Genomic DNA, 25,769 nt, shown 5'->3' on the forward strand with positions numbered 1-25,769 from the left:
AAACCAGAAGTAGAAGCGGGAAGGAAGAAGATGGAGAAATTTTAAAAAATTAGAAACAATGGTTATGTATTGTCTGACGAGGGAGATGGTAGTCGTCCTACTCTGGATGCAAATAGGGAAGAGTTCACAGAGGATGCTAGGCGTAAAGTTATTTCTTGGCTTAACTATGGGCAGAACAGTGGAGTGGATGAAGTCAGTGGGGGACAAGTCCAATCGAGTAAGTCAACTAATGATAATTCTGATTGTGGGCTGTCAGGTTTCTTGGGAATGAGGACAAGTCAGAATGACAATCACTTGGGCCTGGGTCTGAGAGATAAAATTGAATCTGTTCATTCTGAGGACAATGAGGCTGCTGTAGCGTTGTCTACAAAATTGGTTCCTAATGGGCCTGCTTTTAATTTAAAATGGGTTGGGGATAAGTTTATCTTACAGCCCAATGCTACTTTTGAAAATCAGTTTGCTGATGAGGAGGGGGAGGTTAGGGTGCTAGAAGATAATTTACAGGGGAGAAGGAAGTTCGTCCAAGCACACTGGGAGCTGCAATGAGTAAAGAAAAGTCAGGAGGCATGAAAAGTCTGGAAGGGGATACCACTAATAATTTACAGATTCATAATGATGGAGAAAGGAGCATATTTTCAGTAAGTCAAGCGGAAGGTTCAAAGAAGAAGAAGAAGGTCAGGGAGGACAATCGGTGCAACCTCATTGAGGAAAGCTTCTCAAGTTCGAGAGGAATGATTAGAAGTAAGGAATACCTATCAAATGAGTTGTAATTGGGAAGCAGACAAGTTAGCAAAAGAGGGGATTGGTTGAGGTGTTGTGTTCTGTTGTTGTAGTGTTATGTATTTTATCTAGGGAAGTTTATTATGTAAGTTGTATCTTATGTAATTATGGGTTATTAATAAAATGAGGTACTCTTTTCCTCCTTCCGCTAGTTGCCTCTTTCACAAGAGCCAACTAAGAGGGAGGTTTTTAATGGGGCCTCCTATTCCTATAAAAAAAAAGAAGGAATACCAAGAGGGTTGTATTGCAGATCCTGTGAGGGTTGATCAGATTTTAGCAAATGAGATTCATCTTCCTCATACTGAACATTAGGAACTGTCTATTCCTCGGCCTAAAAGTATGGTTAATCGAAGAAAGTTGAGAATTGCTCCACGTAATTCAGGAAGTGCTTGTTCGGATACTGAAGTGTCTATCAGCTTTTATGATAGAGTGTATAGAAGGGTTTGGAGAAGTTTGGTCAGAGATTCATTGGAACATGTTAGGGAGGTATCCCAGTCGTCCAATTCTTCAGTTAAAGCAAGGTATGAAGCAGCGGCTACTAGGGAGGTTTGTGAACTACTGGGGATCACATTTAAAGGGGGGCAACGATTATTAGAGGAGGAGATTTTTAAGATGGAGATAAAGGGGTCTTCAAGGAGATCATGAAGGTTTTTCGGGCTGCTATGGGTTTAGATTGTTTAGTTAAATGTCAAAGTTAAAAGTGATAACATGGAATATTAGAGGTCTTGGGAGAAGAGAAAAAATCAGAGCAGTGGACAGACTTGTTAATAGAGAGAAGTCGTTCATCTTATTTCTACAGGAATCAAAACTGAGCGTCTGTAATAGTGGGCTTTGAAGGAGGTTAGGGGGTAATTTATTGAAAGGTCATGTCATTACTCCAGCTGAGGGTTCGGCAGGTGGGTTGATAAGTTTGTGGAATGAGGATTTTTTTGAGGTTACTGCAGTATTCAATCAGAGCAGATTCATAGCAATAATAGGGAAGTTAAAGTTATACAACTTTGATTGTGTTCTAATTAATGTTTATGGTCCAGCAGTAGAGGAGGATAAAGAGGAATTCTTTAGGGAGTTATTGTGTTTTGTACAGAACTTGAGTATGCTAGTTTGCATAGGGGGGGATTTTAATGCTTATTTGGATACAGAGGAGAAGTGTGGAATGGCACAAAATTGGCATTCCTTGGATTTGTTTAGATCCTTTGTTCAACAATTGAATCTTATGGATTTACCGTTAGTTGGGGGAAGATATACTTGGTGCAATAATAGAGTCTCCAACTTGGGTAAGGCTGGATAAGTTTATCTTTGGAGGTGCATTCCTAAATCAGTTTCCTAACGTGGTTCAGAAAATGCTTCCCAAATCCCTTTCAGACCATAATCCCATAATGTTAGTAGAAGAATGTAACAATTGGGGACCTAAACCTTTTCGATTATTCAATTACTTGCTAGAGGAAGAAGGGTTTGTGGAGTTGGTTGAAAAGTCAATGTCTAATGTGAAGATTACTAATGGTCAAGGGGGTTTATTTTCTTTACTTCGAGGAACGAAACAAAACATCAGAAATAGGCCATATGCGACTCTCAAGGGGATTTCTGAAGATATTTCTCAGTTAGAAAGCAAGATAAATGGTCTGGAACTGAAGTTACAAGGAGGAGGGATTTCCATCCAAGAACGTGATTTGCTGTTTTTGTCTAGAATCGAGCTGTGGAAGTTGCATAGGAAGGAAGAGAGCATTTGGTTATAAAAATCAAGATTGAAGTGGAACTTGGAAGGGGATAGGAATACGAGGTATTTCCATTTAACAGCTACTAAGAGAAACAGAATGAAGGCAATTTCGGCTTTGAAAGTGGCTAATGAAGAGATTTCAGATCCGGATAGGCTGAAAAACTATGTATTTGAGTATTTTAAGCAAAATTACAGTTCACAATCTATGTTAGAGGTAGAGGACATTAATCTTAATTTTGCAAAATTATCAGAGGAGTAGAAGAGTGGTCTGGAGGTGAAGTTTTCAGAACAGGAAGTTTGGGAAGCAGTGTTTCATTCGGACAGTTCTAAAGCCCCGGGTCCTGACGGATTCACGATGGGTTTTTTAAGAAATTCTGGCCTATTTTGAAGGATCATCTTTTGAAGTTTGTGGATGACTTTCACAGAGGAAGGAGTTGGGAGCATGGGGCCAATCATGCTTTTATTACATTGATCCCTAAGAAACTAAATCCTGAAGGCATTGAGGATTACAGACCTATAAGTTTAGTTGGTAGCTTGTACAAAATCATCTCCAAAATCTTATCGAGAAGATTGGTTTCAGTGATTAAAGATTTGATCAGTTCATCGCAGTTCGCTTTTTATTCCAGGTCGACAGTTGTTGGATTGTGCTTTTATGACCAATGAATTTATTGATTATTGGCGGAAAAAAAGGCAGGAAAGGAGTGGTTTTTAAAGTCGCTTTTCAGAGAGCCTATGATTTAGTGGAATGGCCAATTATTTTGAGATTATTGAAGGTATTGGGCTTTGGGGATAAATGGATATCTTGGATGGATTATTGTATTTCTTCTGCTTCAATTTCGGTTCTAGTTAATGGATCTCCAACACCAGAATTTCATATGGGTAAGGGGTTGAGACAAGGGTGTAGTTTGTCCCCTCATTTGTTCAACATTGTTGGTGAGCTCTTAAATCTAATGTTGAGTAAGGTTGCTGTTCTTGGCCTTTTCGAAGGTTTCAGTATTGGTAAGGTCGGTAATCTTTTTAATTTGACGCATCTACAGTTTGCAGACGATCTAATCTTATTCTGCAGAGACTCCTCCACCCAAATTCTTAATATTAAGAGAGTTTTGAGGGTGTTCAGTTTAATTACAGGGCTTCATCTTAACTTGTCCAAGAGTAAATTGTTTGGGATTAATATGACAGAAGACAGTCTACAAGATTTTGCACTGGAAGCTGGTTGCGGGATTGGATCTTTTCCTATGATTTATCTAGGTTTACCTATTGGGGCGAATAAAAATTCTGAGTTGTTATGGGAGCCCATTTTACAGAAAGTTTACTCGAGATTAGCAGGCTGGAAAGCAGCTTCACTTTCGATGGCTGGAAGATTGGTGTTGGTAAAATCGGTGTTGTCATCCTTACCTATTTTTTACCTCTCTATTTTTAAGATTCCGGGGAAGGTAAATCAGAAACTAAATTCAACAATGGCCAAATTTCTTTGGGGTGAAGTTTCAGACAAGAAAAGGTTCATTGGGTGAATTGGAATACGATATGTCAACCATTTGAAGAAGGTGGCTTAGGAGTTTTGGATTTGAGTTTGGCTAATAGAGTTTTGCTTGGGAAATGGGTTTGGAAGTATGCAAATGAAAAAGACTCTCAATGGAAAAAATTAATTTGTTGTTTGCATAATATCAGTACGTTATCTTTGTCAATAGGCAAAGCTGTTTATCCTCAAGATTCTTGGCTATGGAGAGGGATTCTGAGTAACTATGAGAAAAAGGACTTGATTGGAGAGTGTTTGAGGTCCAACTTGAAGTTACAAGTGGGGAATGGTAGGTCAATTGAGTTTTGGAATGATATTTGGGTCAATGGATCTTCTCTAAAGATACAATTTCCTAGGATTTTTGCCCTTTCTACTAATAAAAATGGTAAAGTGGCTGAATTTGGTGCCTTTGAAAATAATGGATGGGTTTGGAATATTACACTAAGGATAAATCTTTGTGATTGGGAGTTTGAGCAGTGGTGTGCGTTAATGAGTTTGATTCATAATATTGTCTTGAATGAATCTATGGAGGATTTTCTAGCTTGGTCGGGGAAAGGCGAAGGCGTGTATTCGGCAAAATCGGGTAGACTCACTATTTCAAGTAGAATGGGAACTCCTTTTCAGTGGAAGAAATGGGTGTGGTCTGGAATGGCTCCTCCTAGAGTAGAAACATTTCTTTGGCAGATTACTCATCAAAAATTGGCAGTTAGAGTGGAATTGAAGAAAAGAGGGATTTCGATAGAAGATGTTCTGTGTCCTTTATGTCATAAATATGAGGAAACAATCCATCATCTGTTTATTTCGTGCTCGGTTGCAGAGGAATTATGGTATAGATTTCTAAGACTATGGGATATCTCTTCAGTTATGCCTCAAGAACCTTCTTCCCTTCTTTGTTCCTGGTCTTATCTAAGGGAGCAGTCTACTATTTGGAAGTTTATTCCAGGAGTCGTTTTATGGTCTTTATGGAAAGCTAGGAGCTCAATGGTGTTTGAGAACTGGAAACTAGATACTTCTTCTTTGTTCTTCATTTCCAGGGTTAGATTAGCTAAATGGTTTTTAGCGAAATTCCCTAATGCTAATATTCAGGTTGACATACTAGTAGGAGATCCAACGTTGGCAGATACATTTCACTCTATTTCCTATAAATCGAAGAAGGCTATCTACTGGTCTCCACCTCCTACAGATTTCTTTAAATTCAATGTTGATGGAGCAGTGAGAGGTGATGGGTTGCAGGGTGGAATTGGTGGTCTTAAAAGATTCGAATTGCAATATTTTAAACTCGTTTTCTATAGCGGTGGGTCCTGGTCCTCCTATGTTAGCTGAGCTGAAGGCTATTAAACAAGGAATTGATCTATTCCTTTCGTCTGAATGGGCTTCGAAAGGAAGATTAATCATAGAGTCTGATTGTAAATCAGCAGTTGATTGGATTCTGTCACCAGTTTCTGCCCCTACGTTTCTCAGTACTTTGGTTGGGGAAATTGGGACCTTAGTTTCTGCTAGGGGTATTATTGTTAGATGGATTCCTAGGAGTTGCAATTCGGAGGCAGATAAGTTTGCTAAGGAGGGAATTGGTTGATGATTATAGCTTTATGATTGGTTTGGTTTGTATTTTATTTTGGAAGTTATGATGTAAGATGTAAGATTATGTAATTTTGGTTTATTAATAAGATGAGGTACTCTTTTCCTCCTTCCGATGTTGCCTCTTCCACAAGAGCCAACTAAGAATGAGGTTTTTAATGAGACCTCCTATTCTTATAAAAAAAAAGAAAATCGAAGTGAACTGCAAGGGAAGAAAAAACTTGTCCCTACATGAGGAAAGAGGCAAATAATGTAAGTCAATATTATACCATGAGAATGTGTGACAATCTAGACAAATGAAAATCGTAGCAGGTGCATCAAATTGAACAAGTGGATATCTTTAAGATAAGCACACTAAAATCATCAATTCAATAAAAAAAAAGGGGGTCTGCCAAAAAAGTATAATGAAGAAAAAGTAAAGTGGAATTGCTATCTGGATATGACACATTAGGGAAAGAATTACCCAACATAAAGTCGATCTTTGGCAATATCAAAGTAGAAATTTGATAAGTCAACTATGACAAACCGTTGTATGATCTGCAAAAGGAAAAAAGAAGAATTATATAGCATTAGAAATAAAGCAATGGTGTGCATTTAGCAAAATACAAGTTCTACAGCATAGCAAATGAGTCAACTGTTACACCGCAAAAAACTGACGGTTGGAACTGTAATCTGAATTTGAATTTTTACTCACAGTATCGATACATTGTCAAATACTAGGATCTCTGTGCTATGGTGGCCATTATTATTAAGAAGAAAAACTAATCAAGTGGGAAGAGAGGAAAGTGCATAGAAAGCATTTTCTGTGACCAACAGGCAACAACTTTACACTGATTGTTGTGTTTTTTGAGAATAAAAAAACAATCAAAATGCTAATGAGCTTGAAGCTAAGCATACAGGACATCATGAATTCAATAAAAAATTTAAAAAGGAGCACCTTTTGGTGCTCCATTAATCATGAAGGGGGGTTTTAACGAGGCCTCCTCTTCTTATAAAAAAAATAAACAATTTAAAAAGGTATATTATTTTATTTACCTGGAATATTTTGAAAAACTGATAATTTTCGTAACCCTCCCTTATATTCTTTACAACATTTTCAAGCTGAAGTAGTGCATGCTGATCAATCATGGGCAGGTCAGGGTAAGAGACAGCATTTTCAACCTGCCATGCAAGTAGGCCAAACTGTAAATAACAAATTGTGTGAACTAAACCGACAAATGCAATATAAGCTTCTCAATCTCTTCCTTCTGCGTATGTTTTATAATTTTAGTTATTATTTTTGTGTATGGGGTCGAGGTCTGGTAGTGAAGAATCAAAAGGCTTATAGAGCAATTTAATATAATGCTGACTTTTGATGAGGGATTTCATTCGTTGAGAGATTCAAATTTCAAAAAATTATATATTTTTAACTTAGAATTCGAATAAGGAAATTGGCAGACTGAAATACTCGTTTCAAATTCCACATCCTGAGTTTAAATTTGTTAATTCCTTGTTTTCTTAAAAAAAATGAATAACTGTTAGGTTTCAATTTTATACAGCTTTTATTTTATTTAACTCTTAGCAACAAAAACCCGTTTTAAAATATCATTTTTTAGTGTTTACATATTATTAGTATTGTTACTTTACAAATTCTATACCCATATTGCATATTGTTCCTTCTATAACTATACCATCATTACTTTTCTATTATATATATTTTTTTATCTCATCATATTCCAATACTTGAAATTTCTGTAATGTAAGGAGAATATTTATCTAAACAATACAATGCAATTTTAGATGTCATAATGAATTTTGAAATGTCTTCAGTTCAAAGTTCTTCACATTTTCAAAAATGCTCATCCAAGCATACTGTAAGGGAAGGAAAACAGGATAATAAATTATGCCAGGAAGATTTTGAAAGGATGGATTTTAAAAGGAACTAGAACATACTTTCCAGTCATGCAGATTCCCCAAGAGATATCTCAATGTTCCTCTCAGCTTCCGATAAACATCAGACATTTGGCGGAGGATCTGGGGGCCAATTAGCACATCACCGCTATAATCTACACTAGAAACCCAGAGTCTCATGATATCAGCTCCGTACCCAGGTACTTCCTACCACCATGAGATAATTATCATCCGAAGCTGAAAGAAACAGGAAAGAAGAAAGAATTCAAGGGTGTGGTGTATATTGCCAAAAACTAACCTTCTGGTTCTTTCCTCCCTCAATAATAGTACGAGGATCTACAACATTCCCCAAAGATTTGCTCATCTTTAAGCCTTTCTCATCCAATACAAATCCATGTGTGATAACACTGGAATATGGAGCCTTTCCTGGATGGTAGATTAGAAAGAATAAACATTTAGGGTTTTACAGATCGAAATGTAATGAACATCTTCATGAAATTGTGATACATTAGAAGGAACAAAACATACTTAGAATTAGCTTAGATTTGATAGACAAACTGAATGAAAAACATTGCAACAAGAGACAAGCGAGAAACTACTAGATTGCTGTAATAAATTTTATTCAACAAGTTAGTATAATACAAAGTCAGAGCTGTGATTGCAACCACTAGCGCAGTGCAAATTTCATATGGATTATTTATTATAGAGACCAGATGCACTTCCGGTCCTTGATGCAGAATACGAAGCAACTTTATGAACTGTTTAAATTTCGTTAACTACATTGTTATATGACTGGGCTTACTAACTATTTTTATATATTGAGAATAACACATACTATTTAGGTAATTAAATGTTAGTGTTTTGCTTATTTAGAGATGATAAGCCATCAAGGTTTATTTTGCAATTTGAGTTTATATTTTGGTTTCTGGTGTACTCTATAACCTATAAATTCTTCCTTACCATCTAACAACACTTGGTAATTGTAGAAATTAGAGGAATACCTTTTTTTTATTTCTTTTTCAATAATCAAACAGGTTACACATCCCCTAAATATATACATGCTGAAACACCTAATTTCTAGGGATATATACAACTTACCTAGAATAGGATCAAATCTTATCTAAAACATAAAGAAATAAACAGGAAATAAATATATAAGGATATGGTAACAAGCTACCAGAATCCCTTAATATATGGAACTGAATATTGATCTGTTTGACTCTAGATTTCCTTAATTTCGGCCCTCTAACATGCAGACAGATATGCATTCAAACTAAACTCCAAATAATTCTACACTCCCCCTCAAGCTGGATGGTAAATGTTAATTAACCCCAGCTTGGAACTTAGATCATCAAAAGTCTTTCTTGGTAGAGCCTTAGTAAGAATGTCGGCTGTTTGAAGACGTGGGTACATATAGCATTTTGATCATCCCTTCCTCTATCTTCTCCTTTATGAAGTGCCGATCAATCTCCACATGCTTAGTTCTGTCATGATGGACTGGATTCTTGGCAATGTTGATTGCTGATTGGTTATCACAGAACATCTTCATAGGTTCTCCACTAGAAATTCTTAATTCCTCTAGTACCCTTCTTAGCCATATTCCCTCACAAATACCATGGGCCATTGCCCGAAATTCAGCTTCTGCACTGCTCCTTGACACCACTGATTGCTTCTTACTTCTCCATGTGACTAGATTTCCCCACACATAAGTACAATACCCTGAAGTTGATCTTCGGTCTTGTATTGATCCTGCCCAATCTGCATCACTGAACACCTCTATGTCTCTTCTTTGATTCTTCTCAAAAAATAATCCTTTCCCTGGTGTTAGCTTCAGATACCTTAGAATTCTATACACCGCCTCCATATGTTCTTCATTTGGATTGTTCATAAACTGACTTACCATGCTGACTGAAAAACCAATGTCTGGTCGTGTGTGAGAAAGGTAGATAAGTTTACCTACTAGCCTTTGGTATCTGCCTTTATCCACCGGTGCACAATTTTCTTTAGTGCCTAATTTTGTTGTTGAATCCATAGGTGTGTCCGCTGGCTTACATCCAAGCATCCCAGTTTCTTTTAAAAGATCCAGTACGTATTTTCTTTGGGAAACACAGATTCCTTTTCTTGACCTTGCAATTTCCATGCCTAGGAAGTATTTGAGCTGTCCAAGGTCCTTGATTTCAAATTCCTTAGCTAGAAGACCTTTGGTAGTGTTGATTTCTTCCTCATAATCTCCTGTTAGGATAATGTCATCCACATATACAATGAGGATAGCCAGTTTTCCTGCAAATGAGTGTTTGACAAACAAGGTGTGATCTGATTGACATTGAGAATAGCCATGATTCTTTATTACCTTGGTAAATTTCTCAAACCAAGCTCTTGGTGATTGCTTGAGCCCGTATAATGATCTTTTAAGTTTGCAAACTTTGTTGTCAGTTTTCGGTGTCTCAAATCCTGGAGGGATTTCCATGTAAACTTCCTCAGCTAAGTCCCCATTTAGAAAAGCATTCTTGACATCTAGTTGGTGAAGGGGCCAATCAAGATTTGCAGCTAGTGATAGGAGAACCCGAACTGTGTTTAACTTGGCTACTGGGGCAAATGTTTCTTCATAGTCGATTCCATATGATTGAGTGAATCCCTTTGCCACTAGCCGTTCCTTGAAACGATTAACACTTCCATCTTCATTGTACTTGATTGAGAATATCCATTTGCATCCTACTGGCCTTTTTCCCGATGGTAATTTTGATATTTCCCAAGTGCCATTCTTTTCCAGTGCATTTATTTCTTCAAGCACAGCAGCTTTCCACTCAGGAGATCCAAGAGCTTCTTGTATGTTATTTGGGACCTGAGTGCTGTCGAGGTTGGCAACAAATGACTTGAATTTTGGTGACAGGCCTTCATATGATATAAAGGTGTATATAGGATGTTTTGTGCAAGTTCTAACCCCTTTCCTCACGGCAATAGGATAGTCACTGTCATCACCAGTTAGTTTACTCTGTGAGGGCTCAGGATTAGGATTACCTAAAGGATCTTCACAAGATCTTGGACCAGGATCAGATTCTTGGTTTTGCTGCAGAGGTGCTGGATCTTCACAAGATCTTGGACTAGGATCAGATTCTTGGTTTTGCTGCAGAGGTGCTGAAGGTTCCATCTCCTTTTGGTTCTTTCTCCTCCGTGAATAGGTAATCAACTCTTTATTAGTTGTTGATTTACTAATGTCCAGATTTTGGTATGAAGATTCTAGGGAGAGATGTTGTTGAGGAGAAATAGAGTTAGAATTTGGAGAGAGCTGAACTGATTCATCAATATCCCAAATTTGATATTCCTGGGTAAAATTGGTCTCCCCCTGAATATCAGATTTGGGGTAGTAGGGCTGGTGCTCAAAAAATGTAACATCCATGGAGTGGTAGTACTGTTTAGTGACCGATGAGTAGCACTTATACCCCTTTTGAGTTGGAGAGTACCCAAGGAAGATACACTTAAGTGCTCTAGGATCAAATTTATCCCTTTTATGTTGATGGACATGAACAAAGGCTGAACACCCGAAAACCTTGAAGGGAATAGTGTTGATGAGACGTGTATTTGAGAAAAACTGAAGTAAGGTTTGACAAGGACTTTGAAAGTTGAGAATCCTAGATGGCATCCGGTTTATGAGGTATGCTGCAGTGAGAATAGCTTCACCCCAGAAATGTTTCGGTACATGAGTAGAAAACATAAGAGATCTTGCAACATCTAGAAGGTGCCGATTTTTCCTTTCAGCAATTCCATTTTGCTGAGGGGTGTTGACACATGAGCTTTGATGAATGATGCCATGACTCAAGAGATAATCATTGAGTATGAATTTGAAGTATTCTTTGGCATTGTCAGTTTTCAGAATTTGGATTTTGGCTTGGAATTGAGTTTGTATCATGGTGTTGAAGTTTTTGAAAATCTGACCTGCCTCTGATTTTTCTTTCATGAGAAAGACCCATGTAAGCCGAGTGTGATCATCAATAAATGTAATGAACCAACGGGAACCAGTCACATTTTTTAGTTTAGATGGCCCCCAAACATCACTGTGAATCATTGAAAAAGGATGGGATTCTTTGTAAGATTGGTTGGGATAAGAATTACGGACATGTTTAGAGAATTGACAAATTTCACACTTGAACTCATTTGGATTTTTATTATGAAATAGAGAAGGAAACAGCTTCTCAAGATACAAGAAATTCGGATGGCCTAATCTATAGTGCCATAACATGATTGCACTATCATTATTAGAACAACTGACAGAAAAAGAAGTAGGATTACCAGACACTAGACAATCGGACTGATAAGTTGTGCCTTGAGGAGGATTTGTAACCTCGAGAAGATGGAGTCCCGAGCACATTTTAGCACTGCCAATCGTCTTCCCCGAGTCCAAGACCTAAAATTCACACATGGTTGAACCAAATTTAGTCACACAATTCAGGTCTCGAGTAAGTTTACTAATGGACAGTAAATTGCAATTCAAATTTGGCACAAGAAGGACTGATTCAAGTGTAATATTCCCTGATACTTTAATAGAACCTGTACCAACCACTTTTGAGAGTGAACCATCGGCTATTCTGACCGTTAAGTGTTTATCACATGGACTGTAAGTAGAAAATAGGTCCTCATTTCCAGTCATATGGTCTGAAGCTCCAGAATCTATAATCCATGGATTTGACGTCTCTTTTTTAACACTGAGAGCGCTTAAAAAAATACCTTTTTGGGCTAAGGACCCAGTACCAACCACAGTGGAGGTTTGGGCATGCAAAGACTGGTTGAACAGATTCTGTAGAACCTCTAATTGTTCCTTGCTGAATGGAGTGGGTTCAGGTGAAGGTTTGTCATCCATTGAGGCAAAATTGCCTCGCCCTTCTTTGTCGTTGGCAGACCGAGAAGACTTCCAATCTGCTGGCTTACCATGAATTTTTCCAGCAAGTGTCCCTGGTGTGACCAGGTCGGCGGCAGTGATCACACCAAGGGCGTCCTTTCTTTGGTTTGGTGTCATTGTTGTTGTAGGAGTTCCCTCTAACAGCAAGGGCTGAGCTCTCAAGACTTGTCATTGGTTCTTGAGAGCCCATCATGATTTTCTTTCGACTCTCCTCTCTCCGGACTTCAGAAAAAGCCTCCCGGATATTAAGTAGAGGTTTGGATCCCAAGATTCTTCCCCTTACTTCATCTAGATTTTTATTTAATCCAATCAGAAACTTATATATTCTCTTCCGTTCAATGATCTGTCTATACCTGATTCCATCATCTAGGCAGCTCCAATTGTGCTCCTCGAACAAGTCCAGCTGTTGCCAATAGCGGTTGAGTGTATTAAAGTACTGGGTTACTGTTAAATCTCCTTGACGGAAGTCATGGAGAACACTCTCCACTTCAAACAACTCAGATGTATTCTCATTGTTGGAATACGTTTCCTTTGCAGCCTCCCAGATTTCCCTTGTTGTTCTGTAGAGTAGAAAGTTCTCTCCGATTTCATTTGTCATGGAATTGATGAGCCATGACATGACCATATTATTCTCGGAATTCCAGATTTTGAACTTCTCATCATCCTGGCTTGGCTTGGCAGCCGCTCCTTTGAGATAATCATCCTTTCCTCTTCCGCATATGAACATCATAACAGAGTGGGACCATTGGAGATAGTTGTTCCCATTCAGTTTGTGTCCTGTAATGGGCATGGGATTGCTATCTCCACTACTGTTACTGGAGGCCATGGCTACCCGTATTTGGTTATATAAGGGATTTAGGGTTCAGAGAATGCTCTGACACCATGTAGAAATTAGAGGAATACCTTTTTTTATTTCTTTTTCAATAATCAAACAGGTTACACATCCCCTAAATATATACATGCTGAAACACCTAATTTCTAGGGATATATACAACTTACCTAGAATAGGATCAAATCTTATCTAAAACAGAAAGAAATAAACAGGAAATAAATATATAAGGATATGGTAACAAGCTACCAGAATCCCTTAATATATGGAACTGAATATTGATTTGTTTGACTCTAGATTTCCTTAATTTCGGCCCTCTAACATGCAGACAGATATGCATTCAAACTAAACTCCAAATAATTCTACAGTAATAATGAGTTAATTAATAATTGGTCTATTTGCATCATTGAGATTTTCAGATTTGAAGCATCAGAATGAATCTTTCACTCTTTGCTATACTTTACTTTTTCCCTCAGTTTTCCCCCCAATTTGTATCTTCTTGTTCTCTATCAGACACTCTGACCCATGGTAATCGCTAATTGTGACAAAATTCATGCTTACTAATAAGGAGATAATAACAAAACTCATGCTTACTAATTAAATTTTATTCTATTTGATGGTTCTGTTTTGGTTCTTAGCTAAAAAATGTCAATAAAGAAAGAAAGAAAAATTACAAGAATATGTTTATAGCCAATATGAAAGAAAGAAATAAAATTGCCATTTACTATTCAAAACGGAAAAAGACTAGGCGAGAAGTATCCATGAGGAGACCAATGCTAATATAGGTAAATATAGTCTTAGGGAAATAAGCCATCTGCAGTTCTACAATCTACATCTCTCCTAGCAAAAGTCACAAGTGTTCACTTATGTGTGCACTTCTCATTTGACCTTATGGCTAAGAATAATTCTTTTCTATGAAAGGATCAAAGTTGAAAAAAAGACGCACAAAGAAAGTAAAAAATTACATCATGTAAAACAAAAGAATTATGCATTTTTAAAACCTTTTGATTACGGGGTCAACATTTAGTTTTCAACATTGATACCTTTTGTGGCAATACTTGTTAACAAGGAACTTTGGAACCACCCACGGTGCTGATCTGTACCCTCAAGATACAAATCCGCAGGAAAATTAAGGCCATCTCTTTCTCCCAAGACAGCAGCCCAGGAGGAGCCTGTCATATAAGTGCAGTTAACAAGCATCATAAAACTAAATAAGCAATATATCACATTAACCATTTCTAAACCATAGTAACGGAATTCAAAGTTAAGAACGGCAAAAGAAAGAAGGAAAAACAATTGCATAAGATTTAATGGTGTCTGTCTGTTATCTACAGCCACACCAAACAATAGATTCTATGAAGTCAATGAAATACAATCTACTTCATATCATAAATCTAGTATTCAGCACAGCCAAAACGTTTTTCCTCATTGAGCTGACCTTCAGGAATAGCCTTAGTTAAAACAGCATGCACAACCCAAAAGAACAGATAAAATTAAAGGAAGGGAGGAAAAAGTGGGGAGACACTTCTAGTTTCAGAAACAATCAACTTGATGCACAGTTATCTGGACAATTCTCAAGACAACCTTAACAATTTTATGACCGTGGAAATGATGATGTCAATCTTGTGATAATGCTCAAGCAAGAACAAGAAACTTCTACATTCTAACTTATTTCTCCTAGGCTGCAAAGCACTAAAGCTCAACCCCTAAAACAAACCTGAGTCAAACCAAACATCCATAGTGTCCGTCCCCTTCTCATACTCTGATGCTGTATCACGATATTTCACAGGTAGCAGGTCCTCCACTGTCATGTACCACCATGCATCACTGCCTTTTTCAGCTATAATGGCTGCCACAAAAAATGACCAGAATATCATGGCTTGAAACCTTAATAGCTACACAGAAGTTTAAAAGTATCATACAAGGGCAATAATTAGGGACCCCCATAAAAGTGGAAAATAACCCAAATTTGAATATAAATCCAAAAATATCACTAATGAATCCTTGAAAGATTATCAAGTGAGAAAATCTAACTGAAGGCCCTCAAGTGGAAAATAACCCAAACTTTAATAGAAACTCAAAAAAAGAAGTAATGAATCCTCCTTCAAAGATATAAAATGAGAAAAACCTAAATGAAGGCAGAAGACTTAGAGGACACCTTACATTTGATATGATCAATAGTCTCTTTGTTCATAAGAGGTTCCTTTGAAGTCACGTGATAGAAGACAGGAATGGGAAGACCCCATGTTCTTTGCCTTGATATGCACCAATCAGAACGGCCGGAAATCATGGCAGAAATTCTATTTTGAGCCTAAAATGTCATTATCAAAACATATGATTACATAAAATGCAACTGTTAACATAAATGGTACCATTTGTCAAAAGATAAAATCAAGGCTTCCCTTGGTAAGGTGGAAAGAAAATTCGAAAGATGAAAAAATTGAAAGAGACAAAAGGAGAAAGGTAAAAAATATTTTTTTTTTCTTTCTATCAGTATGCGTGGTAGGAAAGATGGAAAAGAAAAGTAATTCTCTTTCATTCATTGCTTGATAGAGTAGAAAAAATGAGAGGAAAGAAAATCAATATCTAAGATGTGGAAAGCAAATTAGCAATGAACTTAAATATATTTTATCACTTTACATAGTGTTAAGCATCATCCAACCTGAAACGTATGTTGCTCATACTCGAGCACGGGTGTCGGACTCAGGTACATGTCTAGAATCCTAGATGTCCAACTTGTCAATTGAGTTAAGCTCGAGACAAGGGATACATCACAAAAAGATCTGACAGCAGGACACGGGTGTGAGGACTCGTTTTATATATACCTTTTCTTTTTCTTTTTTTTTTTGCTAGAAGTAGGAGGTCTCATTAAAACCCCCCTTCATATTTGTCCCATACCACAAGGGAAAGGAACAAATAGCGGAAGGAGGAAAATAGTACCTCTAATTTATTTTTTTTGATAGGAAAGAAAGGCCTCGTTAAAATCCCCCTTCTTAACTAAGGACCTTATAGAAAGGTCATTAATCATAGGAAGGAGGGAAAGAGTGCCTTGGAACTTTTATAAATATTGAAAGTTACATAATAGTTAAAAATAACACTAAATTGCTTGACATAAGACTGAAACACTCCTCCCATCATAAAAACCTACACACAAAGTGAAGAAAATCATAAAAAGACCCTTACAATCACCCAATCCCTTCCTTTGCTAAGATATCTGCCTCTCCATTACACTCCCTAGGAATCAACCTAAATGAATGAACCTTATCACTAATAAGCCTTGAAATCTGAAAAACAATAGGCAAGAAAAAAATAGGTGCCAGAACCGGAGAATGAATCCATTCCACTGCAGACGAGCAATCACTTTCGACGATCAACCTAGCAACCGAAGCCCACCTAGAAGACAGAAAAATATCCAAGCCTCTTTTTATAGCTTTTAATTCAGCCAGAGGGGGGATTGCTTGACCAATACTCTCTGAGAAAGTCAAAAGAGTGCAACCATTCCAATCTCTTAATAAACCTCCAATACCTCCACCCGAATCAATCTGCCTAACGGCTCCATCTACATTCATCTTTAGGAAGTCTACTGGTGGGGGTAACCAGCGCAAAACAACACGATCAATAACATTACTAGAAGAAACACCATCTGCTAGAGATGGATTACCAATCAGCACATCCTCTTGTATAGTAATACCCGGAAATTTGGCTAGGAACCATTTAGCAATCCTGAATCTAATAATGAAGAATAGTGACACTTTGTCAATAGGAGTTCCTTCGAAAACCCTTGCGTTCCTAAATTTCCATACAGACCAAAAGATGGCTCCCGGAACAAACTTCCAAATCGTAGATTTCGCCCTCAACTCACCCCAAAGAAATACATCGTTCCTTGTACAATACCAAAACTACAGCCCTCTAATACAATTTGAACACCCAGAAGTGCCCTATAATTCACCCAGTCCCTTCTTTAGCTAATTTGTCAGCCTCCCAGTTAATACATATAGGAATCAGCCTAAGGATTATCTCCCTAATCTTTAGGACTATTTCCTTGACTAGATTGATGAAACAGGTAGGGACAGGAGTAGACAAATTTATCCAATCTACTACAAACTCATACTCATTGAAAGGTGCATTACTGGCGGGAATCTCCTATCTACTCAATAATTACTTGCAATGCCAATTAAAACAAATACCTGAGCAGGAATCCATTTTACATGACCAATTGCATCCATAACAGCCTGATGAAAGCCTTCCACAGATGCAAACCATTGTTCAGTTGCCCTAAATATCGTAGGCTTCTTTGTACGCCAATCATATGGATACTTATGTTCTGCATAATAGAATATGGATGTTGATTATTGGCATGGCTACCCTTTAGGTTTAACGATATGTCAGCAAAAGAATAGCAGGCAACAGTAACAGACCATAAAATTATCGAAGAAAAAATAACAGTAACGGAAGTAGTAAAAAGATCGCCTTTAAATGAAGAACATACCATATGATTCTTCCATTATAAGGGACATTTTTTCATCCAAGTATTTGACAACTGCAACATTACCATCTCCAAGAACATCAAGCCCATTAAACTGCCCGGCTTCATCGGTGAACTTTCCATCATCATCTACAGGAGAATTTATAGGCAGTCCATATTTCATACCAGTCACATAATCCTCCTGACCATGACCAGGTGCTGTATGCACCAATCCAGTTCCTGATTCTGTAGTAATGTAATCTCCTCCAATGACAACAGGGCATTCGATATTGGTAACTGGATGAACATACCTGAAACCACAAGATCTATGTTCAGAAAATTTGACTAATAACCCCAAACATGCATTGTTAAATGATGCCTTGAGTTAGTTCATTAGAAGTAAATACATGCTTTAGTTTTAACTCAACCTGAAATTTTCAAGATCTGAACCCAATAGCGTTTTCTTGATGATAAGCTTAATTCCCCATTTTGCTTCTAGTGTTGGCACAAGATCATATGCCACTATAAAGAAAGGCATATTTGGTTCCTTCAGAACATTTCCAACTCTTTTCTTCTTATTTCCAGCAGATAGGTGGGCATCTTCAAAGAATGGTTTTGCTCCAACAACAGCATATTGAAGCTTAGCATTCACCGCAACAGCTGACAGGAAGTAGAAGAAACAAGACAATATTTTTCCAGATTAATAAACAAACTACTTGTGATCAACTTAGATAGCATAAATTGAACAGACTAAGCTGAGTGCCTCAACATTCAAACAATCAAAGTAGCAAGGGTTATAGGAAGCTGCTAATGCATCTTCAAATTCAATGATAGTTTTCCTATAGTACCATCGACTTAAACATAGACATCGAACTAAAACTAAATGACATGATTGTTTGACAATAGTTGGATTTAAATAAAAATAGTCACAAAATGCCCTGTCAAGAGTTAAAGCAATAACCATATACACTGCATGCAAGATAAATCAAAGGAAAGAGAACCCAAATCAGATTAGAATAACATTCATTGGTTCCAACCATAAAATTGAGAAATAAATGAAAAGCATACCTTCATTAAGATGGCCAATATATTAATCTCATCATATTTGTGACTCATAATTTGCAATTTAGATATACAAATTGAAAAGAACATCAGTTTCACGTCAGTATAAATATGGGAAGTTAGGTTAAATGCAGGGCAAAAGAAAAGAAGACTTACCAGCATTGGCTGGAACAGTCCAAGGAGTTGTAGTCCATATTGCAAAGCATAAATCTGGAAAGAATTCTTTCAGTAAGCTATCTTTACTTGCCGGTGCACTCACCATTCTAAAGAGAACATATATGCTTCTTGAAACGTGGCCCTCAGGATACTCCATTAGGGGGAAAAACATTAAATTAGTAACATAGCAATCCTAGAAGAATGCTAAGTGCAAAAAGGTATACGACAACAAGAGACGCTTCGAAAATGGATTTTTACCTCCAATTCGGCCTCTGCGAGTGCTGTACGTGATGATGGACTCCAATGAACAGGTTTCCTACCCCTATATATATATCCTCTAAGTGCCATCTCGCCAAACACTTCAATCTAGCATTATATAGATACAAGAAAAAACAGATAGCTACTTAGAAATAATACACCACTTGCATTAGAAATTTTATAAAAAAAGGGTACCAAAGAGCATTTTCTCAGCACATGTGCTAGAATCAGGATTTGAATTATAGGTTTTCTCAGGCTAGACCAGTATAAGAGGGAGTGGGACATAATATAAACGTCTCCAAGAAGACAACAATTAACACTAATGTTGGAAAGCAATCATAGGAACTTAGGAAGGTAAGATTTTAGAATTATATTCCTTTAAAATTCAAAAGAAACCCCTTTGTCCCTAGACCCATTTCTCTTTCTTTCTTCCTCTACTCTTAGCAAAATATGCAAAGAACTTCATATCCTCCTCCCAAGTTTTGACTAAATTTTAAGACAGCATAAGGAAAATCTGAATGTTCACGATTTGTACTCTAATTAAGCAAAGATAAAGTAAATCGAATAAAGACTGTCTAGATACCTGGGCAGCTTCATATTTTGGATCTAGTGTTAGATAAGGATTATCCCAGTCTGCCCAAACTCCAAAGCGCTGCAAGAATTTAAAATTCGAAGTACTCAATTGCAAATTTTAGTCATCTATTATTAACCGTGACAAAAGGAAAAACAAATAAATATATCATCAGTGTCGATATTACCCATGAAAAAAAGTTAGATTTTCAAGAAAAAAACAGCAAATCATGCATAGCAATAGCATGAAACAAATAAAAAAGCTAAACTCATTAACACCTGAAACGATGACATTTGAGCTTTGACAGTTGCTTTGGCAAATTTGGCAGCCTTCGCTCTCAACTTCAGTGGTGTTAGATCCTTTCTGGCATCTTGATCCAATGATTGAAGAACTGTTACAATTAGAAATAATAGCCAACTTAGAATTTCAACCGGAATTAAACATCATTCACGAGAGAGAATGAATGCGAGAGGTAGAGAGAGTTTTAGAGAGTTTTCGAAAAAGTCCAATGTCTCTGATGAGGAATGGACTATGTTCATTGATAATCTTAGTAAGAGAGTTACGAGAGGTGGATTAAGGGATCTTTTTAGTCCTTATGGTCAGATTATGAGAATTTTTATCCCACGTTTTTTAGAGAAACCAAATTTTTTTTTGATAGGAATAGAAGGCCTCATTAAAAACCTCCCTCATAGTTGTCTCTATTAAGGAGACAAGTAGTGGAAGGAGGAAAAGAGTGCCTAGAGAAACCAAATTATAAGTCTTCAACCTTTGCATTTGTCCAATTTACTGATGAAGAAAGTAGAAAGAAGGCAATTCAGTATACTCATGGTAAGTGGATTGATGGGAGAAGGATTTCAGTAGGGATTGCTAAATATCAAAAGACTATGAGGAAGGAAGCTGCTGAAGGGAAGAGGTTGATGGGAAACAAGTCAGGTAAACAGGAAAAAACACAAACCGAGAAGAAATTTGTATCGGTAAGAAGTTTGAGGGATGAAAGATCTTATAAGGATGTTGTGAATAATGGCCTTAATGCGAGAAGAGAACAAGTTTCAGGGGAAAAACTGAAGGGTGCAAAACAGAATGCAAATGGTGTTAGGAACGTATGGGAGATGCACATTCCGGGGAACCATTCGGAGTGGGTTAAGCGATCATTAATAGGGATAATGAAACATTCCTATGAACAAGATTCGATAAAGGAAGCTTTGAAGATCGAGGGAATGGGAGTTGAGATATCGAAATGGGGTTATGCATGGAATGCTTGCATCATTACATTCAATACGATAGAGGAGCTTACATACGTATGGAAGAATAAGAAAGAAGAATTATGCTTATGTTTCGATTGGTTGGCTCCAGTTCTGAATGATGATGGAGTTCCATTGGCCCTTTGCCAAGTAGAGATGTTCGGAGTGCCTCTATTGTGCTGGAATGAGGCATTCATGGAAAAACTTACCGGGAAATGGGGAAGATTCATTTGTTTTAATGAAGATTCAAAGAGCATATTGGATTTATCAGTGGCAAAAGTACTGCTAAGAGTGGAAAGTCCATTCGATGTCCCTGATACGGTCACTATTGGTTCTTATGGAAGATCGTTCAAAGTGAAGTTATCCCTGGGTTCTGTTTTGAAAAAACCAGAAGAATTGGTGGGGAAGACGAAGGAGAAATTTTCAAAAATTTTGCACAGTGATTATGTCATGTCTGTGCAGGGAGATAGACAGCGACCTACTTTGGCAGCGGCTACTAATCAGGAGTTATCAGAGGAAGCCAGGCATAAAGTGTTATCTTGGCTGAACAATAAACAGAATAGTGGAGTGAATGGAGTCAGTAGGGGACAAGTCTCATCGAGTAAGTCAACTGAAGAAATTGCTAATTGTGGGCTGTCAGTTTTTATGGAAAATATGAGTAACCAGAACAGGAATCACGTGGGGCTGGGATTAAGGGAAACTTTTGAATCAGAGGATAAAGCCCAATCAGATGAAATTGGGGTTGATTTTTCACCAGTAAGGAAAATTATCCCTACTGGGCCTGCATTTATTCTTAAGTGGGTTGGGGAGAAGAATGGTACTGGTAGATTTATGTGCCAGCCCAATACCATTTCAGTTAATCATAGAGAAGTTGCAGAGGAGGGTGCAGTTACGTTGGAGAAAGAAAAGATAGGAGGAGAGAAAGAAATGTTAAACACTGAACAGGATGTTGATATGGATAAAGAGCAGTATGTTGGCTTGAGAAGTCGACAGGAGAATGAAGCAACTAATACACTGAATTTTAATGATTTTGAGAGAGACAAACTCTCTGTCCAACAGAGGGCTGGTTCAAAGAAGAATAAAAGGATAAATGATGATAAACAGATTGGCCTGACTGAGGATAGCTCTTCCAGATCGTGTGTAAGGCAGAGAAATGTAGTGAATCAAGATGGAATCAGTTCAGAGTTAATTATGGAAGGTCAGTTCAAAAGAAAGGAGATTTTGTCCTCTTCCAAAATTCTTGTTCAATGTCTTCATCGAACAAAAAGCTTAAATAATCATATGAGACTAAAAATTGCTCCTCGACGTTCAGGTAGTGTGTGCTCGGAGAGGGAAGTGTCAATCAGTTTTTTTGATAGAGTTTATAGAAGGGAGTATAGAAGTATGGTCAGAGATTCTTTGGAAAAAGACAGCTCATCCTCAAAGTCTTCACACTCTTCTGTTAGAGCTTTGAATGAAGCTATTGCTACTAGAGAAGTTTGCAACATGTTGGGGATTAATTTCAAAGGGGGACAACATTTGCTAGAAGAGGAAATTTTGAAGATGGAAAGGAAGGGGTCTAGGAAAGAAAGGGAGTAATTTAGTCTTCCTTTTCAGGAGTTTTAAGTTTTAATATTCCAATGTCAAATCTTAAAATTATTTCATGGAACATAAGGGGTTTAGGGAGAAAGGAAAAAGTCAGAGTAGTAGCCCGTCTTGTAAATAGGGATAAACCGATTGTCTTATTTCTACAGGAGACAAAATTGAATCAATGTTTTAATGGGTTAAGAAGGAGATTAGGGGGGTAAGATGCTTCAAGGAAAAAGTTTTTATTCGGCTGATGGGTCAGCAGGAGGCCTGATGTGTTTATGGAATGAAACTTTTTTTCAAGTTAGAAGGGAAGAAAAGAACAGTAGATTTGTGGCAATCTCAGGAATGTTCAAGTTGTATAAGTTTGAGTGTGTATTAATTAATGTGTATGGCCCGTCAGTGGAGGAAGAAAAGGATGAGTTCTTTAGGGAGCTGTCGAATTTTGTTACAAATTTAAATCTACCAATATGCATAGGGGGTGATTTGAATGCCTATCTTAATCCATCTGAGAAATATGGAGTTGCACAGAATTGGCATGCTCTAGATCTACTCAGATCCTTTGTTCAACAAACAAACCTCATTGATCTCCCTTTATCAGGAGGTATGTACACTTGGTGCAACAATAGAGAGTTGCCTACGTGGGTAAGACTGGATAGGTTTCTGGTTAGTAGCAATTTTTTACAGGGGTTCCCTAAATTGGTACAACGAATTCTACCCAAATCACTCTCTGATCATAACCCTATAGTGCTGGAAGAAGATGGGCAGAACTGGGGTCCCAAACCTTTCAGATTTTTCAACTATCTATTAAAGGAAGAAGGTTTTGATGATTTGGTTGAAAACTCCTTAGCTGATTTGCAGAAGAAGGGAGGTAGGGGAATTTTTAATTTATTAAAAGGTACTAAAATGAAAATAAGGAGCTGGTCCAGCAATAAATATATGGGGATCTCAGAGACTATTTCAGAAATTGATTCCAAAATAAATGAGTTGGAATTGAAATCACAAGGTGCGGCCTTTTCTCCTCAAGATAGAGACCAGTTAGTGTTGCTCCGAAGTGAATTATGGAGACTGCACAGAATAGAGGAGAGCATTTGGTGCCAGAAATCTAGAGTGAGGTGGATCAAAGAGGGAGACAAGAATACGAGGTATTTTCATTTAAGTGCCTTGAACAGAAACAGATTTAATGCCATTAATGTTTTGAAGGTGGATGGTGTAGAATTGACAGACGCAGTTCAGATTAAGGCTCATGTCTTGGATTATTTCAAAAAAGCTTATAACACGATTAATACGCTGGAAGTGGGAGAATTTGAACTTATTTTTGCAAATATATCTGTTGTGCAAAGGGATCGTCTTGAGGAGTTTTTTACAGAACAGGAAGTTTGGGAAGCAATTTTTTTGATAGAAGTTGGAGGTCTCATTAAAAACTCCCTTCGTATTCTTCCACATACTTAGAAGTATGTTGAAGAACAAGGAAGGGAGAAAAGAGTGCCTCATATTTTATTAAATATAATACTAAGTACATGAGGTAACACCAAACCCACATGCGGGAATAAACACCAATACAACCCATATCACCTAGAAATCTTACATCGTCAACCAAAAAGCCCCTAAATCACCTCAAGATGTAAGATAACATAACAAAAAACCAACAATTACAACCACAAACTTAAAAACGCCTCTGAATACAGCAGCCGAACAATCACAACCCAATTGGAGGATCAAGTTCTAAAGAAATATCGCAATCTTCAGGAACCCAAGAATTAGGTTTGAAGGAAGGATCAACTTCATGCACCAAGATTTTGAATAAATGATCCCCGACCTTCAACTCCAACAACTCATTAATTCTCACTTGAGCGTTTGTGAGTATTTGGATTTTAGCCCGATCAAAAGACGAAGGGAACTCACAACTGTTATCGATTGCTATTAACTTGCCCCACTTAGTAGCTATGTTTTTGAAAGTATCCCAATTCCAAGCGTGAAAAGGAATACCTGATAAAGCCCCTGGACCAGATGGTTTTACTATGGGATTTTTCAAGAATTATTGGCCTATGTTAAAGGAGCAGATTATGAAGTTTGTCTTTGATTTCTACAGTGGAAGAAAATGGGACCATGGGGTTAATCATGCATTCATTTCCTTAATCCGTAAGAAACTGAATCCAGAAAGCTTAGAAGATTACAGGCCAATTAGCCTTGTTGGCAGTTTATACAAAATCATTTCTAAAGTTCTATCCAAAAGATTGGTTTCTTGTATAACAGATTTGGTTAGTCCTTATCAATTCGCATTTATTCCGGGTAGGCAACTCCTTGACTGTGCATTCTTAGCTAATGAAGGTATAGATTATTGGAGGAAGCAAGGTAGGAAGGGGGTAGTCTTCAAAATTGATTTTCGAAGAGCCTATGATACGGTTGAATGGCCGATTCTTCTTAAAGTAATGAAAGCTATGGGGTTTGGGGAGAAATGGGTTTCTTGGATTGAATATTGTCTATCTTCTGCCTCAATTTCGGTTCTAGTAAATGGTTCTCCTACTGAGGAGTTCCCAATGACAAAAGGGTTAAGACAAGGCTGCAGTCTTTCCCCTCTGCTGTTTAATCTAATTGGTGAACTCCTACATCTAATGGTGATTAAAGCTTCTGATTTGGGACTTTTCCAGGGGTTTGATATTGGTAGATCAGCTAATCCTTTCCTTTTGACTCACCTACAGTTCGCCGATGACTTGATTCTGTTTAGTCATGACTCTCTTACTAGCATTCAGAACATCAAAAGAGTGCTAAGGATTTTCAGTTTAATGACAGGGTTACATTTAAACCTATCTAAGAGTAAATTGCTTGGTATAAATGTTGAAGATGCTACCTTAAATGAATGGGCGAATGATATCGGATGCTCAGTGGGCTGTTTTCCTATGGATTATCTTGGCTTACCTATAGGTGCAAAGAAAAACTCTGAAGTACTTTGGGAGCCGATTTTACAGAATTTTAACAAGTTAGCTGGTTGGAAGGCTTCTTCACTGTCAATGGCGGGCATATTAGTGCTTATAAAATCGGTATTATCATCGTTACCGATTTTTTTCTTATCCATTTTCAAAATGCCGCTCAAAGTAAGGCAGAAAGTTAATACTTTGATGTCTAACTTTCTGTGGGGGGAAAGCTCAAGTAAAAATCGAAAGCACTGGGTTAGTTGGGAGGTAGTTTGTAAACCTTTGGAAGACGGTGGCTTGGGAATTTTGAATTTGAATATCATAAATAGGGCTT

The 25,769-nt window shown here is 37.5% G+C and overlaps 1 protein-coding gene across 1 annotated transcript in view; it reads right to left on the minus strand.

Moving 5' to 3' along the window:
- LOC120158815 (isoleucine--tRNA ligase, chloroplastic/mitochondrial-like) overlaps positions 1-25,769 on the minus strand; it is a 50,709-nt gene that overhangs the window by 5,502 nt on the left and 19,438 nt on the right. The window contains exons 6-19 of the mRNA XM_039169563.1: positions 19,992-20,104; positions 19,726-19,794; positions 19,143-19,250; positions 18,885-19,035; positions 18,095-18,326; positions 17,691-17,977; positions 17,389-17,525; positions 15,365-15,512; positions 14,919-15,050; positions 14,245-14,373; positions 7,777-7,904; positions 7,521-7,685; positions 6,624-6,749; positions 6,052-6,125 (exon numbers count right to left, since the gene is read on the minus strand). Coding sequence (XP_039025494.1) covers positions 6,052-6,125; positions 6,624-6,749; positions 7,521-7,685; positions 7,777-7,904; positions 14,245-14,373; positions 14,919-15,050; positions 15,365-15,512; positions 17,389-17,525; positions 17,691-17,977; positions 18,095-18,326; positions 18,885-19,035; positions 19,143-19,250; positions 19,726-19,794; positions 19,992-20,104 — 1,999 coding nt within the window. The remainder of the gene's footprint in view (positions 1-6,051; positions 6,126-6,623; positions 6,750-7,520; positions 7,686-7,776; positions 7,905-14,244; positions 14,374-14,918; positions 15,051-15,364; positions 15,513-17,388; positions 17,526-17,690; positions 17,978-18,094; positions 18,327-18,884; positions 19,036-19,142; positions 19,251-19,725; positions 19,795-19,991; positions 20,105-25,769) is intronic.

The sequence above is a fragment of the Hibiscus syriacus genome, unplaced genomic scaffold (assembly GCF_006381635.1).
Source record: "Hibiscus syriacus cultivar Baekdansim isolate YM2019G1 unplaced genomic scaffold, ASM638163v2 tig00002841_pilon, whole genome shotgun sequence".
Lineage (NCBI taxonomy): Eukaryota > Viridiplantae > Streptophyta > Magnoliopsida > Malvales > Malvaceae > Hibiscus > Hibiscus syriacus.